At 38.5% G+C, this 19,883-nt stretch overlaps 1 protein-coding gene across 4 annotated transcripts in view; it reads right to left on the bottom strand.

Annotated features, from left to right (window-relative positions):
- Positions 1–19,883, bottom strand: part of LOC140492110 (glutamate receptor ionotropic, delta-2-like) — a 546,695-nt gene that overhangs the window by 211,603 nt on the left and 315,209 nt on the right. For all 4 annotated transcript variants that reach the window (XM_072590871.1, XM_072590873.1, XM_072590872.1 and 1 more), the window contains exon 5: positions 2,151–2,204. In XM_072590871.1, the coding sequence (XP_072446972.1) occupies positions 2,151–2,204 (54 nt within the window). The remainder of the gene's footprint in view (positions 1–2,150; positions 2,205–19,883) is intronic.

Below are 19,883 nucleotides of genomic sequence, written 5' to 3'. Positions count from 1 at the left end.
TTACTTTCTTTAACTTTAATCTCTGTGATGGACAGTGTTGGAAAATATGTTGAAGTTTTGTTTTGATATTTGTGTTGAGCTCTTAACTACTTCGTAAAAGTAGACGGATTTTAGTTAGTCCATTTTCTTTCTTTTGTGTAATAAACCTGTGTTCTGTTAAAGGACATTTGAGTGCCCACACACCGCATTTTGTTAAATATGGTCTATCATGCTGGGTTTTATTCTGGGACCTGATTTGTCCAGTAATAACATAAGTTGGGATCAAATCAATATAACTACTATGGCTACAAGAACAGGTCTGGGACTATGAATTCTGCCAAGAGTAACTCAACCTCATGTTTCCCCAAAGTCTATTCGCCAATACAAGGCACAAATAAGGAATGTGACTATTCTCCACTTCTCTAGTTAAGCGCAGCCTTCACAACACTCAGAAAACTTAACAACAATCCAGGAAAAAAGTATAACTTATTGGTACTACAAATATCTGTTTTAACATTGAATCTATCGATTATGGAAGCACATTGGCAGCAGTAAAGTACACAACAGTAACTTGCCAAGGTTCCTGCAAGAACAACTTCCAAATGTACCACCTTGAAGAATTATGGCAACAGGGATTTGAGAACACTATCTCCTGCAAGTAAGCAACCTCCCGCCCCCACCCCAAGGACTGTGTCATCATCTTGGAATTCTATCCTATACAATACAATGTGTACACCTTACCAGAGAAACTCCAGTGATTTAAGACAGTAGTTCAGAATCACCTTCTTGAGGACAATTAGAAATAATTAATAAATGCTAACCTAGCCTGTGACATTCACAAACTATGAATAAAAAAAACTCACTGTGAAGCAACACATTGTTGTTGTTATGGTGGTGGATTATGAGATGTTTGATAGCTTGATAAGGTGGGATATTTTATGAGGAGATGCCTAATCTTGCTCACTTGCTTTCCCGATTGCTGGACTTTTCCCCTCCCCAACCCTGCAACCAAATCTTATTTTCATATAATAATAAAAATGCGAAATTAACATGGGTAGATCTAAGGAACTAGGGAAGCTTGAGAGAAACATTTTTCTGGTGAACATGGAAAAATGGGTGATCAATTTTTGCAATAAAGATCTTCAAAAGCTCCTTGCATTTGTTGTCAGCTTTACATCACTTAAGCCTTATTTCAGGTGAAAACCTGATCCATTTTGTCTAGCCATCTAACATACATTTATCAACTCTGTTTACTAATGCTGATGACTTGATTACTACATTTTACAATTACATTTGAGCTGTAAAGTACTTTTACACATCATACAAATTTCAACAATTCTTTCATTATTGCCACACTATGAAGCTTGATTCTACCTGAGGACAGAAGATTACGTTTTGACCTAATTGAGGTGTTTAAAAGACAATTCTGTCATCAAAAAAAACTATAATCTCTGAGCCTAAACAGGGGCAACAATCTTAAAATGAAACCTAGACCATTCAAAAAATGAAATTGAGAAGTATGTTAAACAAGTTGGAGCAAACACTAAAGAGCTGAAAATGTGTTGCTGGAAAAGCGCAGCAGGTCAGGCAGCATCCAAGGAACAGGAGAATCGACGTTTCGGGCATCAGCCCTTCTTCAGGAACATTAAAGATCCAGCATTATCTTCCCCAGAAAGCAGTGGATGTGGTATCATTTGAAACTTTTAAGAATGCACTGATAGACTTTCTTTCAATAAGGATATTTGGAGAAACACACCAAAGGTGGATTGACCAGAGCTGAATGAATGGCACAACAAGCCCGAAGGTCTAAAACTTAGGCAATTTCTGTACATAAATATAAACAAATGAAGATAGCATAGTGCCAAGCTCATACATTTCCTGCATAATCAGCAATAATTTTGAATTTGTGTGCCATTCTATGATTTAATTAAATGGTTGAAGTTCAATGGTATTTAAAAATAGTAAAGACAACCTCATACAATGCATACCATAATAAATCTATAAAAGCATAAATCTGTAAGACTCCCCAATCTTTCTACAATCCTGTTTTTATGAAGTAGTTTCTAGTCAGACAGGTTATCAGCATGTAGTATAATGAGAAATATAAAGTACACTGATATTTGGCAAATTTCTATGGCATAGTACATCTTGATCCACTTGATTTCAATTACCTCATTGATGAAGATCCAGTGACTGTCAACAGCTGCCAAATTAGTGTCAACTGCCTGTGAAGGGGAAGCAATAATTCACAGGTTATATGATTTTCCAACAGTGATCTTACAATACATCATCAGGTTTATATGTTTGATTGAATAAATCTTCACATTAAAACTAATCAACAGAGAATTATTTTTGAATATCAAAAAAATTCACAACTGTTAGCCTGTGGAAGACTCAGTTACCCAAAATCAGCAAAAGAAATTTTTTACATTCCAACTGTAGTTCCTAAAATACCAACTACTGTTGTTTTATATATAAATGTAGCTAAGTTATAAGATTTATTGTTTATGATTTTAGTATACCAATAATATCATTTGTATCATTTTGCTCAAATTAATTTAAGTTTATTAAACATACATCTGTGAAAGATCGAAATATGCTTCGAAGATAATTTGATGTAGTTTTATGTTTTCAAAAAAAAAGGTTTTCTGAAATATTTACTGAATAATAAGCCACAAATTCCAGCAATCAGTATTAACTGTACAAGAAAACACAAAATTCAACTAATTTATGGGAAAGGCCTCCCTTTATGGGAATGTCTAGGAACAGAGACCCAGAAGGCTTTGCACACTTAAAGCTGAGAAGGAATTTCTTCTCTCAGAGGACAGTGAATTTTTGGAATTCTTTACTGCAGAGGCTGTTGAGGCTGGGCAATTAAGTATATTCAAGGCTGAGATCGGCAAATTTTTAAGCAGTAAAGGAATCAAGAGTTATCGGGAGAGTGGAGTTGAGGCTCATCAATTCAGTCATGATCACATGGAAAATCAGAGCAGAGTCAATGGGCTGAATGGCTACTTCTGTTCCTATGTCTTACAGTCTTACTCTGACAGACCAAACCAATCAAAATATCCCCCTAAACAAAAGCACCTCTCCGCCTATATGACATTATGGACATACAGCTAATCAAGTCCATCAGGAATGAAAGAGGTTTGTATGGCACATATTTGCTTGTGGCTCAAAAAAACAATCCACTTTGGGCAAATTTTTGCCATAAGTGCCACTTATGAAATGGTTATCAAATATTGGTTTTGAGGGTTACTGTTTTTAATGTGATGCCTGTTGCCAGGCCACTGTAGAAAATTATTGTCATTATAATAAGCCTGCCCACAGATTCAGTGACCATTTCCCTTGATCAAAGTGCTTCTCAGATCCAAACTTTGCATTTCACTGTTCTTCTGATTTTGGCTGCCTCACCCTACTGAAAATGTCAATTATTTATTCATTTTCCAACCTACAAACATGCACATGCCCCAGTACCAAAGTTAATGGTGCTTAATGAGGTTTGCCTTTGAGAGGATTGCTGCATCCTTCATTTTGTTTTTTTCATGAGATACCCATAATATGCCACAAACAGCAAAGATACAAGATCTTTTTATAGAATGCCTACAATGTGGAAACAGGCCCTTCAGCCCAAGTCCACACCAACCCTCCAAAATGTAATCCACCAGATCAATTCCCATACCCTGTTACTCTAAATTTATCCCAGACTAATGCACCTAACCTACACATCCCTGAACACTAGGGGCAACACAGCATGGCCAATCTACCTAACCTGCGTGGAGGAAACCCACGCAGACACAGGGAGAATGTACAATCTCCACAAAGACCATTGCCCAAGGCTGGAATCAAAAGTGGATCCCTGGCGCTATTAGGCAGCAGTGCGAACCACTGAGCCACCGTATCACCCCTAAATTACCCACCATTGTCATTTCATATATAAACCTAGCTAAGTTATAAGATGTATTGTTTATGATGTTAGTATACTAATAATATGTGCATCTTTATGGCTCAAATTAATTTAAGTTCATTAAACATACGTCTGTGAATGATCAAAATAATCTTCTATGATAATTTGAGTTGCTTTATGTTTTGAAAAAATGTTGTTGAGCTTTATTTCATAGCTGTAAGTTGTTTATGTTTCACAGCAATACAACAAGATGCTGAGAATTCAGGTTCACACATTTTTCAAGACACATTTTTAAAAAATAAATCTATATTGGAGCTAATAGCACTTTACTCTGTTGGCCTGATTTATCATTTAGAACCGATTTACACCAGACCCCAATTCTGCCGACTAAATGCAGTATGCATTGCATTAAGAGAACTGCAAAAGAAGAAATGGGTTTCATGACAGATGAAGAAAGTATTCTTTTGAAAAATTAAAATTACTCTTTTAATTAATAATAGATCTTTATCTTAATTCTACATCTTCATCATCTGTGATCACAATTATAAAGAGAATCAACTGGGGAGCACATTGGAAGATCTGTCTAACTTAGGTTAACATTAATTGTCATCTGGGAAGCACAAGTCATCATGTGTGGTAATAGTGTATTGATTTTAATTGATTAGCTCTGCTGTTAAAATTGTGGATAGGGACACTTAATATGAATATTAAATTTGCCAAGCTTCTATTTCGCAGTGTGGTTTCATGCTAGCTATCCTTTAGATAGAAAACACGTTGAAACCATGGAAACATTGACATATTAGCACAGCAAGAGAAAGAGCCATAAAAAAAACACTTTCTATATATATAGCAGTACTTAATGATAAATAATTGATCTTCTGTGGTGTTGCTACAGACTGAAGTAATAAAAAAAGTTTTAATTGGTTTTCACTTGTGTTCACAGTTTGCAATAGTTACCTATTCTGATTGGGAATGCTTATATGGAGACCTACTGTAGAGGTCACAGATGGTGATTTGGATAGCTGCAAAGGCTGGTGTATGAACAGCAAGAGCTACTAAAACATTCCACTTTGACATTTACTCTTTCTTTCTCTCTGTATAATTTTATCACTGGGTTGGAGGAAAATTAGTCTGTGCCCATGTGTGGTGTCAAATCTGCAATATCCTTGTATTATTTATTCTTCAGTTCTGCACACCTCTTCCATCATGGATAGATTGAGTCTTTTCTATCTTGTAAAATTCATGCAGGTTGCTCTTATAGACTTATTCAAAATAATCAAAGATTTTGATCAAGTAGATTAAAAAAAAATGTTTCCTCTTGTGTAAAAGAACATACATTGTGGGTGTCACTAAATCATAAGGACTGCAGCAGTTCAAGAAGACAGCTCACTACCACTTTCTCCAGGGTAACTAGGGTAGAGATGCTCACCAATGATGATCTAGCCAGTAATGCCAACTTCCTTTAAAGAAACTGAAAGAAACATCAGCATAAGTTAGTGACCAAAAAATCCAAAGCAGAATTCATAAGAAACTTCATCTGAAGAGTGATAAGACTGTGCAGCCACAAAGTAGTCATATTATTGAAGTGAAGGATATATAGTCAGTTAGGAGTAAGTTAGAGAAACATAGAGAGAAAAAAAGGGTTGTGACAATAGATTTAGATAAGGAACAATCCAAGAATGCTTGAGAGCAGTGCAACATCTGTATGAGCTGCTCGGGCCAAATGTTCTATTTCCATGGCACATATTCTGCTATTTCACATGTTTGTAATGTTTCCCTTTGCACTCCAATTTCACACTTCTCACCCTATTAAGCCTTTTCAGCAGCCATTAAATACTCTCTGTTTACTTATTGGCATAAACTGTTCTTAGCTATTTCAGGATACATAGCTGCTTTGAGTTGGCATTCATGGGTAGTTCCATTAAGTTAGCATCCGAAGAGGAGGGTAGCACAATGGATGTGTCACAAAACCCTATCCTTACAGGCATCATAACAGAAACTGACACCACCGGCATGTTAAAGGGTTGGTTAGACAGATCAATACGGGGAGAATGCATCCAGTAACTAGTGGGAAAATAAATACCAGGAGTATCAGAGAACATCGAAATGGGTAATCTTAGGCTGAGATGCATCAGGGATTTACCATCTACTCCAGGAGAATCAACTTTATTTCCTTGGCCTGGAGTCAGTGAAGCACGATAAGACAGACCGGGTCCTTTCAATGGTTGTCAGCTTCCCAAAAGGAGAATCCCAGTGCCGAGGTAGATGACACAGATGATGACTTAAACAGAACAGAAGTAAACTGCTGAATGTATACAAAGAATTTATGCACACACTGGGTTGCAAAACAGATATAATGGTTGTGGTGCAAGCCTTGGGGTGCTTTGAATGCAAACTAAGTGTGTCATGTGGGTTTATGAAGCCTTTTAAATCCCAAGCTTCAGGCATGGTGAATTACCTCATAGAAATACTAACCAGGGAATACAGCATAGGGGTCAGGTGCCAGGACTTCACTTCAGGGTGATGTTCAATTGTTCATTGCTAATTTTGAAGATAAATGAAATATTGATACTTATTGTTCTTATTTGTCTTCTGTCAGTTTGCCTCATTTTCAAGGTAAGGTGAATTAAAGATAGTTTACAATTGGAGAGAATTATTGTTATGTGTGTCAAAACCTTAGTAAGATACACAATTGTTGCATTGTGTTGGAGGGATCATTCAAGTTTTTAAAATAGCTGTGAATAACAGTTTATGCCAAAAAGTAAACCGAGCATGTTTAATGGCTGCTGAAAAAGCTTAATAGGGTGAGAAGTGAGAAATTGGAGCGCAAAGGGAATTTTTCCTGCACATCATCATATCCAGGTACATTCAAAGGTTGGTCCCTTTGAAGGACAAATCTAGAGATCATGTAATAAATGGGTGAGATTTTAGAGAGGAAAAAGTGAGGACTGCAGATGCTGGAGTACCAGAGTTGAAAAATGTGGTGCTGGAAAAACACAGCAGGCCAGGCAGCATCCGAGGAGCAGGAGAATTGACGTTTCGGGCATAACCCTTCTTCTCCTGCTCCTCGGATGCTGCCTGACCTGCTGTGTTTTTCCAGCACCACATTTTTTAACTAAGATTTTAGAGACACAATCTAAAGTTTACTGCAGGGCATTGTAGCATGAATGGCACTGATCAAGGTGCAGTTTGGTTCTATGCTGTCTTTCCTGTCAGTAATCATGAGTTATATGCTCAGCGCACATTTCTTGTCCCCAGATGCTAGATTGACACTGATGACTAGTTTGAAATAGAGGATTATTGAGTTTATAGGAGGCATCATGACTATTGCCAAGAAATAAGACAAGGATCTACATAATGTACTGTCTGTCATCACCTATTATTTGATAGAGCAGAATCACTTAGAGGTTGGACTTGAGGCTGGGTATGGAGGAATGGAGAGAAAGCGGGTGCTCTTAATTATTTCTTCTCCTTTAGGGAAGCCGACAACCATTGAAAGGACCCAGTCTGTCTTATCGTGCTTCACTGACTCCAGGCCAAGGAAATAAAGTTGATTCTCCTGGAGTAGATGGTAAATCCCTGATGCAACACTGTATAGCACACTGAGTTATATCACTAATGTCACCTGTTGCAGCCTGGAATGACTTTGCAATGTAGAAATTCATGGCCAAAGTGACTGGGCACAAAAAAACCTGTTTATGTCCTTGTTTGAGATACATATTCATACTGCAACAGCACCCCACAGCTCTGTGTCCAATTCCCTTGGAAAGATGTCTCTTAGACTGCTGCTCCATGAGATCGAGGTATATCATATTTCCTGAAGACCTGAGTGCTGTAGGCCTTCTGTAGTCTCTCTTCCTTTTCTCTCTTCTTATTAGACCAAGTTCTGTGGGAGCTTTCTTGTTAGTGCTGCAACTTTTTACCCAGCATTTCTGTCCCGACTGAGCATCCATAACAGCAGCAGAAAGTGCAGAATGATGAATGTAATAGTGCTGCTGCACTCTCAAAAAACATACCAAATATTTAAAAATATTACAATTTCAGCCAAAGCCATTAAGATGTTAATAAAAGGTAGGATCCTCTTCCACAACATTTGCGAAGCCTGTCATGATTGACTTTACTGACTTTGGAAATGATGGCTCGAGAACTGGCACATACCACTTTCCCAAATGGCTCCTCAGATCAGTGCATTGATCCTCACTCTTACATTTTAATTGGTTTCTTAATCAATTTAGTTGGGCTCCCACATTGATGTAATAAGCAGTACACTTCCAAAGTTTTTTGAGTATACCAATCTGTATTACACCATGGTATTGAGAATCTGTTGAATCTGATGAAGAAAGATTCAATTACAACCCTTATACATCAATTCAGGATGGTTTATTTCTTTGTTTCTTTACTCTATAAGTACCAGCTTCCCACACAGACAGAGTAACAGGAATATTAACATTTGATACTCCAATAATTAATTATCCCACAGACACAGGTCTCTCTCAGTTACATAATAAATCTTCATAATTTCTCACAGCTAAATATAAATTATTATATTATTATTAAATAACTTTTTAACTTGACCATCATTATTGAAGGTTTGCCAGTTGTTTACCTGCTTATACCCTGCTTGAGGAAGTCTTTGGCTTATTGGCTTCAACTTTTAATATGTGTGGTAGTTTTGATTATATTGTATTCTGATACTGCAGAATTGGAGGGTCTTGTTTAATGCTCATGAAATAAAGTGTCAAAAAGGAAATTTTGGAGCAGAACAAATGCTCAAAGTTGAAAAAAACTGAATTATGCCCAAAGAATATGATCTATGCCAAGCGCAAGGTCTAGGTATATTTGTTGAAAAGATAACATACTCCATCTAAATGCTGAACATAAAGATAACTAAGGTAGTAAAAGGGTGAAGATATAGGCGGGAGAGAAGGAGTTTAATTAAATCCCCTCTCGGACTCCAAAATCTTCTTTAAGCTCCACTAGTTTGTCTATTCTTTGATCATCCCTCCTAATGGCTGAGGGTCCATTTACTGATTGGATTTTTTTAATGCACTTAGAGCACTTTACTACATTAAAAGCAGTACATAACTGAAAAAAAAGTGGCACTTGTGTATCCTAAGCAGCTGAATATTAGGATCTTTAATAATCTGATGGCAACATAATCCATTTATATTAAGCAATTAAGATGAAGCACGGCACAGTGTACTTGGTAAAAGTGAAAAAAAAAGAGAATAGGACTGTCAACATGCCACATGAATCAAAGTATTGTAGTTATCCTCATCAAAATTTGTAGCGATGTCAAGGAGAATGACAGTAACAAAGAATATTGTATATTAATCTACTAAGTTACATTTCAATGTTATGGAAGGAATCCAACCAGATAATAAATGAAATGGCCAAAAGTATGCAAAATTTTGGCACAGAGCAGTTCAAAATGGTTGCCTGCAAGGATAGAGTTGGGGGAAGAGCTGATAAAGAGAGACTAATGTTATTTTTTTTATGGAGCAGCATAGCAATGGGGATTTAAAGTAGAAGACAGTTCCTGATGTAAAGGAATCCTCAAATCAGCTAACGTGGCAGCTGAGAAATGAAGTTAATTTTTCAAAGGATTAGTAAGAATGAGATCAAAGGAGGCAGGTGTGAGTTTCCCGGATGAAATAAGCTTGGAGAAAGGATACAGGGAAACTAAAGGGGCAGGAACGAAGTTTAGTTCATTGGGCAATGAAAAATTGGAGAACAAAAAGTCAATGACAGCAATAGTAGCTGATTCAATAGTTAAACTCTTGGCAAGAATGCAAATCATTAGCTTCTCCTTGATGAAGTAGAAAATAGTTGGGTAAAAGAAGAGGGAGTTCAACCAGTTGTTCATAGTTTTAAAAGTAAAGCTGAACCCCAAGTAGTGAGCAGCTTTGACAGAGGACGTTATGCTTCTGTACCCAAAATTATGAGGAAAAAGAAAGTGAAACTACAATGTGAAATGACTAAAATGAAGCTGTCAATGTTTTTGTTGGAATTAAGGCTCTCAAAAATAATTGGTTGATGAAATCAACAAATGCAAAATAATTGAGGAAGAATTTGAGATCTCTTTTGTAATAGAAGTGAGATGGTAATATCATAAAATAATGAAAATAACTTATTGTTCCAGTTCTACAGTCGCTGTGGTTACTGTAATCCTTTCTCATGCCTGTTGCTGGGTAGCTGAAGTTCTTCTCCATCATAGAATTGGGTCATTTAATAAACAGGTTAGAATTCTATGATATACCTGTAGGTAGAACCCTCTCATCTCCTACTGCCATTTTAGGCCATCCAGCAAAGCATCATTTTAAGTGACTATGTGATCCAGCAAAGTGTTCTGCACATACCAAAGAGGACTCGACCAAAGTCTATTTATTTCTGTGTGGCTGGTGGATCAGGAATATTCCTCTAGACTCTACACAAACAGTCAGCACTGCTTCCACTCCAAATGTCTCCACCCACCAAGATAGAACCACTGATCTATTTTTTGCATCACAGAGGCACTCTGAGTGATTGGTCAGAGTCAGAGTGCTCAATTTTCACTTGAAGATCACCAATGCTTCTCATGAGGTATGACCCTTAAAAAGGTACCATACCATTGGCTCAATTCAACTGACTATCACCCAATGGGTCAATTCTATAGCTTCATAGCAAAGAAAGAGACAACATGGTTGAGGCAACATTGGTATTTTATGGTTAGAGAGATTTTCTGGCACAATGCAGTCTCCTTGCCATTTGAGAGAAAAGCTTTGAATTCAGGTCACACCCTGAACTTGATGCTCATGTGTTTTCTAACATGGGCAAGTAAGCAAACTATCAATCTGTAAATCATTCTCATACAAGCTTGTGCTTGGCTGCCTTATGTGTCACTAGGCATGGGAAAGCCTCCAAGTCTAAGTACAGATATTTACAAGAGAATGTTAGCTGCCAAAGCCTCTTCAGTTAAATAAATTAAATATTCCAAGCTACAATAAACCACCACTCAAAAGTAAGAAATGTATCTCATAGAAATATCATTTCATATAAACATGCTGGCACTTGTACAGCTAATTCCCTGTGAAATAATTGAAAATCAGTCAACTTTAAATCTTCTTATCCCTTTTGAAATAAAATTGCTACACTGGCAGCACAAAACTTGCACATCTGATGCCCAGTGTGACCAGCTGCACAACAGTGTAATTATGCAAGAAAGGGGAGGAACCATTTCTACTGATGGATGAGCTGCCAAAAAATAAGAAATGCATCCAACAAAAGAACAAAGTTACGCTTTTGTTTGCTCTCATAACTTTTTGGGCATTCAGTTCCCCAGCAGAATACAGTAGTGCAGGCAGAGTTCATAATAACTTATAAAAGTGATATGTCTCGGAAAAAGAAAAAAAATGTGATTTGGGACTGGGAAACAGCATAAAGGGACATTTCATTAGAAGTTGGCACAATGGGAAAAATGCCCTCCATCTGTGCTCTGAAATTGTATGATTCATTTCCAAATGTCAGTTGCATAGTACTGGAAGTAATATAATCAGTTTAAGCTAAACTGAACCTGTCTTAAGGGCAGATTTATCTTATTTTATCTTTATTTTAAACATTGTTAGCTGACAGTATAATAAATTGACTGCATATTGGGGGAAAAGGGCAGTAATTATACCAAAGGCTTTAATCTGAATTACATTTATCATATAGTTGATATATTTCAAAAGTAAAATATTTTGGCCCATATTGCAATTTTTGGAAATGGTAGTGCCTTCATTGGATTATTGTTGTCTTTTTATCAATAGCTCAAACTAGTAAGCTAATACAAAACAAAGAATTGTAGATGCTGGAAAGTTGAAACAAACAAGAACAGAAACTGCTTGATAAACTTGACAGATCAGGCAGCATTTGTTTAGAGAAAACAGAATTAAAATTTTGAGCCCTGCGACCATTGTTCAGAGGTTTGCTGCTGGTCAAAAAAGCTGTTTTCATAACCCACTGCATGGGAATGGATGCCTAGTTAGACCAGTTAAATTCCTATGAAGGGCTTTTTCCCAAAATGTCGATTTTCCTTCTTCTCTGATGCTGCCTGACCTGCTGTGCTTTTCCAACATCACACTCTTGACTCTGTTGTCCAGCATCTGCAGTCCTCACTTTAGCCTAGTTAGGCCAGTCAAGACACCACTTTAACTGTCATATTCTGCTGAGGCTGATATTTTACAGATGCTGCAGCCCCCACCCTTCCCAGACATATTTGCAGTTTATCTGCCCAAAAGGAGTAGTTTCCTGAGGCCAGGCCAGGACCCAATGGGACCAACAACTTCAAACCCCAATGAAAGTACTGTGAGGTTGAAAGGCTCTAACTTCAACCACAAGTAGGTCTACCTAGGGATAGGCAACTTCCAACCCTTCCACACACAGATTGCTGTGTTGGCTTCATCAGATTTCAGTGGAACCCTTCTGTGTCCACTAACCAGAGCATCTCCACATCTTGGTGCTCTTGCAATTGTCATCTCATCTCAGTTCTGCCCATGTCTCTCAATGGAAATACTTGAGACTGCAGAGCTCCTGACTCTCTGATTAGTCCTGAAGCATTTGGTGGGATGGTTAGTGCAATTAGGGATGGGTAATATATGCTGGTCCAGCCAGGGACTCCCACATCCCATGAATGAATTTTAAATAAAGGTGGTTCCTTTGGAAGCTGACTCCTATATGTTACTCTGCTGGCATATGCCAACTGTGGAATGCTATTTAGCCCAATATCAGGTTCTCAAATTTTTGAAAATGCCTTGCCTCCATTAGGAATTAACACCGATCCAGAGTCACTGAGAGTATTCTTAGTGGCTAAGGTATGCTGGGTTGGTCCCTTCTGAAAGGTTTGTCTACATATCTATAGTAATAAAGTCCAAAAACAAGCAAGAATAAACAAAAACTTTACAACTTTAAATACCACAAATGTGAACTAAACTAAAATATATTAGTGTCCTTGGCTTAAGATCAAATATTCCTTGAATCAAATATTCATTGACTTCATTTTTCATATTTCATATACTTTTGCCATAAATCTGTTTATTTCATATTAAATGGCATAACAAGAGATCCAGTGACTAACTATAAAGCGCACATTTAAGTATAGCTTTTTAATTTTTAATAATACAATTAATTAACCAATTCACTGAATGCAGGCCACATCATACGGGAGTACTAAACATGTTACTCAAATATATTCATCAGTGTTAATGCAAAGTTCAATGTTGTGCAGATTAGATGGATTGGCCATGTTACATTGTCTGTAATATCCGGGATGTGTAGGCTAGGTTACAGGGATAGGGTCGGGGCTGGGTCTGGGTGGGATGCTCTTCAGGGGTCATTGCAGACTTAATGGGCTAAATCGCCTATTTCTGTGCTGTAGGGATTCTACGATTCTACAATTCAAAGATAAAAAGAAACCATCCAAAAGAACCTGGATCAATTATCAAGGATAATTTCAGTAAAAGTAAATTCCTTATATAGATATACATATTTTATATCCACTTACAATCATTAAGTGGGTTATGTTTCAACAGTGGAAATGGCACCTCATTATCACAGCAGATGCTAAGTTGCTTTTCATTGACAGATGGTCCTGGCCACAGAATGGCTGCTTTGTAAGTGACAGAGAATAACATCTCTGCTTTCTCAGTGGTGTCTGTCAATTTTGACATATAGCAAAGCAATTTAGGATTGCTTCTATAAACATTCCAAGGCTGTTAAAATAGCTTTCTACCAGGTAGTCAAACTGATTCCTATTTTCTTATCAGTAAATAACATCGCTGTCACTGTGTGATGATTAGAGTGAACAGAATCTATTAAATGATGTGTAAAAATATTACAAAACAGTCCATTGATATAAACTGTTAATACTTGAATTTCTGTTCTTCACAAGCCACATTAAAAAACCACTCACCTCCCACTGGGAGCATTATCAGTGTTTATAGATAATGCCTTAAATTCTTACAATAATTGCTTTCATATATACAATTTGTGACTGAATAATTTATTTTTGCATCAGTAAAATGTAAATATATTTTAAATTGCCATATAAAAAGCTGATAATCATAATTTTAATAAATAAAGCTGCCTCAGCACCCTAGTATTCTGAATCAAAGTTCAATGCCTCTACATGTAATATAAAATGCTGGCAACAAAAGTTGCTTGGTGCTGTTTTGTCTCTAAAATTGTGATATCCACACACGTCTTGCGCTGAATATCATTGTACATATGAATTATAGCACTAGTACTTGCACTGGAGTACTCTGCCAGAAGTATGCAGATCATGTCCATCACCTGCGTGTTCCTCTCCAAGTCACACATTATCCTGACTTAGAACTACACAACTTTCCTTTACCTGTTGCTGGCTCCAATTCTGGAACTCCCTTCTTAACTTTCTGTGAGATAATTCACACCACTAGGACAGCAGTGATTTGAGAAGGCACCTCGTTATCAACTCCTCAATGGCAATTAGGGGTGGGCGTTAAATACTGACTAAAACAGCAAGGCCCACATCACATGAATAAACAAAAAAACTCCAACCAGCATGGCATAATGCTAGCTTCATCGAGCTGAAAGCTCCAGTTAAAGTTGTGTGTTCAACATATATAAGTGACCATGCTTGAAACAGCAAGAAGGATGGCCTTACCTGTGGTATTTAAAGGAATCATCAAATACTTTCAGGTCTGTTGCTGATCGATCGCTACAGGCTCTTGCTAAGAGGCTTTTTCCTGATTTCAAAAATTGTGAAATACCACGTGCACACACACGCGCGTGCACGCAAATAAAATAGGGAGATACCCCGTGTCTGCGTGAGTTTCCTCCAGGTGCTCCGGTTTCCTCCCATAGTCGAAAAATGTGCAGGTTAGGTAAATTGGCCATGCTAAATTGCCCGTAGTGTTAGGTGAAGGGGTAAAAGTAGGGGAATGTGTCTGGGTGGGTTGCGCTTCAGCGGATCAGTGTGGACTTGTTGGGCCAAAGGGCCTGTTTCCACACTGTAAGTAATCTAATCTAAAATCTCATAGTTGGATTTATGTACAGGCTTCCAAATAGTGATCAGGAGCTCGGGTGCAAGGTACACCAGGAGATAAAGTTACAGTGATAATGGGGGATTTCAATATGCAGGTGAACTGGGAAAATCAGGTTAAGAGTAGATTGCAAGAAAAGGAATTTGTGGAATGTCTATGAGATGGCTTTTTGGAATAGTTTTTTGGTGGGGCCCACTAGGAAACAAGTAATACTGGATTTAGTAGTGTGCAATGAGGCATAGTTGATAAGAGAGCTTAAAGTGAAGGAAGCAGTGACGATATTATGATTGTATCTTCTCCTTCTCAAATTATACAGTAAATTCAATAAGAGGTAACAGTATTACAGCTGAATAAAGGCAACTACAGAGGCATGAGTGAGGAGCTAGGTAGACTTGACTGGGAGAGGAGCCTAGCAGGAAAGACAGTGGAACAGCAATGGCAGGAGTTTCTGGGAGTAATTCAGGAAACACTGTAGATATTCATCCCGAGGAAAAAGAAGCATGGTACAGGGAGGCTGAGGCAATCATGTCTGACTATGAAAGTCAGGGCTTGCAAAACAGCAAAAGAGAAGGCATATAATTTGGCAAAAGGCAGTGGGAAACCAAAGGATTGGGAAGCTTACAAAGACCAACAGAAGGGCAACAAAGAAAGAAAAAAGTAGGGAGAATATTAAATATGAGGGTAAGCTAGCCAGTAATATTAAGGAAGAGTGTAAAGAGTTTCTTTAGATATATACAGGGGAATCTCAATTATCTGAAGGACACGGGCAGGGAGTATTTCATTTGGTTAATTGAATGCTGGATAATTGATGCTGAATAACAAAGCTGGCCACGCATCAGGACTTTGCAATTTTGTTCGAATGCTCCAAAATACGGTGAATCAAATGCTGGATAATTTAGGTTCCACAATTAAGGGCAAAAAGTAAAGGGCAAAAGAGGCACAAAAGTGGACATCAGGCTGCTGGAAAATGATGCTGGAGAACAAGGAAATGGCTGCATCAGTCTTCACAGTGGAAGACACAAGTAATATCCCAAATATTCAAGAGAGTGAGGACACAGAGCTGCATATGATGGCCATCACCAAGGAAAAAGTGCGAGAAAAACTGAATGGCCTGAAGGTGGATATTTCACCTGGACCAGATGGCTATCGGAAAGATGTTGTGAAACTTGAAAGGGTTCAGAAAAGATTTACAAGGATGCTGCCAGGGTTGGAGGATTTGAGCTATAGGGAGAGGTTGAGGGGTGACCTTATGGAGGTTTATAAAATCATGAGGGGCATGGATAGGATAAATAGACAAAGTCTTTTCCCTGGAGTGGGGGAGTCCAGAACTAGGGGACATAGATTTAGGCTGAAAGGGGAAAGATATAAAAGAGACCTAAGGGGCAACGTTTTTACACAGAGGGTGGTACGTGTGTGGAATGAGCTGCCAGAGGAAGTGGTGGAGGCTGGTACAATTGCAACATTTAAAAGGCATCTGGATGGGTATCCGAATAAGAAGGGTTTGGAAACATATGGGCCAGGTGCTGGCAAGTGAGACTAGATTGGGTTGGAATATCTGGTCAGCATGGACAAGTTGGACCAAAGGGTCTGTTTCCATGCTATACACCTCTCTGACTCTATAACCACACCCCAGAGATCTAAGGGAGATAGCTGTAGAAATAGCAGAGGACAGTGATTAGATTAGATTACTTACAGTGTGGAAACAGGCCCTTCGGCCCAACAAGTCCACACCGGCCCGCCGAAGCGCAACCCACCCATACCCCTACATTTACCCCTTACCTAACACTACGGGTAATTTAGCATGGCCAATTCACCTGACCCGCACATCTTTGGACTGTGGGAGGAAACCGGAGCACCCGGAGGAAACCCACGCAGACATGGGTAGAACGTGCAAACTCCACACAATTAGTCGCCTGAGGCGGGAATTGAACCCGGATCGCAGGTGCTGTGAGGCAGCAGTGCTAACCACTGTGCCACCATGCCGCCCACAAATCTTTCAGGAATTGCGAGAATCAGGGAAGGTTCCAGAGGTCTGGAAAATCAATAACATTACATCCTTGTTTAAAAAGTGAGTAAGACAAACGATAAAAAATTAAAGGCTGATTAACTTAACTTCAATTGTCGGTCATGAAATCCATTGTGACGAATGGGATTTCTGAATATTTGGAAGTGTATGGTAAAATAAGGAAAAGTCAGCATGATTTTATCAAGGTGTGGTAATACCTGACAAATCTGCTGGAATTCTTTAAGGAAATAGTGAACAGGTTTGACCAAGGAGAGAAAATGGAAGTTAATTATCTGGACTTCAAGAAGGCCTTTGACAATGTGCCGCACAGGAGGCTGCTGAGTAAGATAAGGGCCCATGGTGTTAAAGGTAATGTGCTAGCATGGATAGAAGCTTGGTTGCCTGACAGGAAGCAGAGAGTGAGGATAAGAAGGTCCTTCTCAGGATGGCAGCCAGTGACAAGTGGCCTTCCACAAGCCTCAGTGTAGGGACCACAATTTTTCACTTCATACATTAACAATCTAGATGAAGGAACTGAGGATATTCTGGCTAAGGTTGCAGATGTTACAGAGATAGCTAGAGGGACAGGTAGCATTGAGGAGGTGGGGAGGCTGCAGAAAGATTTGGATAGATTAGGAGAGTGGGCAAAGAAGTGGCAGTTCGAGTACAACGTGAGAAAGTATGACATCATGTACTTTGGTAGGAAGAATAGAGGGATGGACTATTTTCTAAATGGGGAGAAAATTAAGTCTGAAGTGCAAAGAGATTTGGGAGTTCTAGTCCAGGATTTTCTCAAGGTGAACTTGCAGGTTGAGTCAGTAGTTAGGAAGGCAAATACAATTACGGCATTTATTTTGAGAGGACTTCAGTATAAAAGCAGGGACTTCTGAGGTTATATGAGGCTCTATAAGGCTCTGATCAAACCACATTTGGAGGGTTGTGCAGGTTTAGACCCCATATCTCAGGAAGGATGGATGGCCCTGGAGCATGCTCAGAGGAGGTTCACGAGAATGGTCACAGGAATGAAAAGCTTAACATATGAAGAATGTTTGAGGACTTTGGATTTATACTTGATGGAGTTTAGAAGGATGGTAGGGGGGGAATCTAATTGAAGCATACAGAATACTGAATAGCCTGGACAGAGTAGATGTTGGGAAGATGTTTCCATTGGTAGGAGAGACTAGGACCCAAGGGCATTGCCTTAAAGTAAAGGAAGACCTTTTAGAATGAAGGTAAGGAGAAGTTTCTTCAGCCAGAGAGTGGTGAATCTATGGAATTTATTGCCATGGAAGGCTGTGGAGACCAGGTCATTGAATATATTTAAGATTGAGATAGATCGGTTCTTGAGTATCAAGGGGATCAAGGGCTATGGGGAGAAAGTGGGAGAATTGGGTTGAGAAATTTATCAGCCATGATTGAATGGTGGAGTAGACTCGATGGGCTGAATGGTCGAAATTTTGTTTTTATGTCTTATGGTCTTATGCTCTCACAGATTAGACCAAGCTACTGAAAAATGAAGGAAGAGGAGAAGTTGTCTCAGCAGAGGGTCATATGCATTTAGGATGTTAAGAAAATAATTTTCCTATCTTAGTAGCAATGTGAGGAACCAGGTGTCAGATTTCAACCAGGATACAAACATCATGCCTAGCCAAGAAATTTTAAGCAAATGACTCCTTCTTCACTGGAGTAGATAATACTTGCATCATTCAGTTTGCCATCTGCTATTGCACCAGGTGGTGATCAGTGAGACCCTGTACAGAGACTGCTAAATTACCTTTGACAGCAAAAGTGCAGCTTCACAAGGACTCTGAACTTCCTGAAAGTTCAATGTTCAATTGCTGCTTTGTAGAAGTAACAAGCCAATTGAAAGAAATAGCACAACTGAAAGGAATTCCTTTCCTTTAAGGTCCAGCTGACATGAAACAGATACAGTGCATCATGGAGGTTAATTCCTAGAATCCTGAGAGTAACCATGATGTCTTTATCTTGGGTGATGTGTTATGATCCAAGCTTTAAACATTTTCCCAGCAATATCTTTCATAGATACTCAATACTAGCGAAGTATAACTCTTATCCCAACTTTAAGATTTCTTACTCAATTTACAATTTCCAATTTTGATGACTTGAAGACCTTTTTTTCCAGTTCTGAAGACTAAATATTTCTAACCAGTTTTGACAATCTGGAGCCTTCTACAAAATGCTGATAACTTGAAGATCTTTACCGATTATAAACTCACAGTCTGGAGATTCCTACAAACTAATTGCCCCTTCCATGAAACAGTTATTCTCAACACAGACCTGAATTTGATCTTTGATTATCTGTTTAAATATTTCAAACATACATGGAAATTTGGAATATTCCAACCAATCCTTTCACTATCTCTGTTGTCTTTTCCATTAAAATCCTTGAGTGCAAAACAACAGATCTGGGTGCCTTCAGCCCCATTAGTTTGTCAGATATTCTGTCCTTATAACCGAGACTGTTACACGGCCATCTGTATACCAACTCCATCCCTCAATTCTGAAGGCTCAACAGATTTTTTCAAATCTAGGCATCATGTTTGAACCCAGTATGAGTTTCCAGTTATATACCTATGTCACCACAAGACCTCTGTAATATCACCTATTTGTACTCCTACCTTGGCTGTCATGCTTCTGGAAATCCTCATCTATGCCTTTGTTCCTTCCAGACCTGTGTTCTTTTTTTGTACCATATCTCATCCACATTACACACTGTGTTTGTTGACCTTTATTGAGTTCTGTCAAATTCCTTGATTTCAAAGTTCTCATCCCTGTTTGCTAAACTTTCCATTTCCTATCTCTGTGATCTTCGCTTCCTTACAAACTTCCAAAATATCAGCACTCTTTGAACAACACAAATCTCAATTGTTATATCATTCGTTGTGCTTTAAGCTGCCTCATCCAAAGCCCAGGAACTACCTCCCCTCTTCCC

Source organism: Chiloscyllium punctatum, chromosome 20 (assembly GCF_047496795.1).
Source record: "Chiloscyllium punctatum isolate Juve2018m chromosome 20, sChiPun1.3, whole genome shotgun sequence".
Taxonomy (NCBI): Eukaryota; Metazoa; Chordata; class Chondrichthyes; order Orectolobiformes; family Hemiscylliidae; genus Chiloscyllium; species Chiloscyllium punctatum.
The sequence above is the reverse complement of the archived record's forward strand: the minus strand, read 5'-3'. Positions and strand labels throughout refer to the sequence as shown.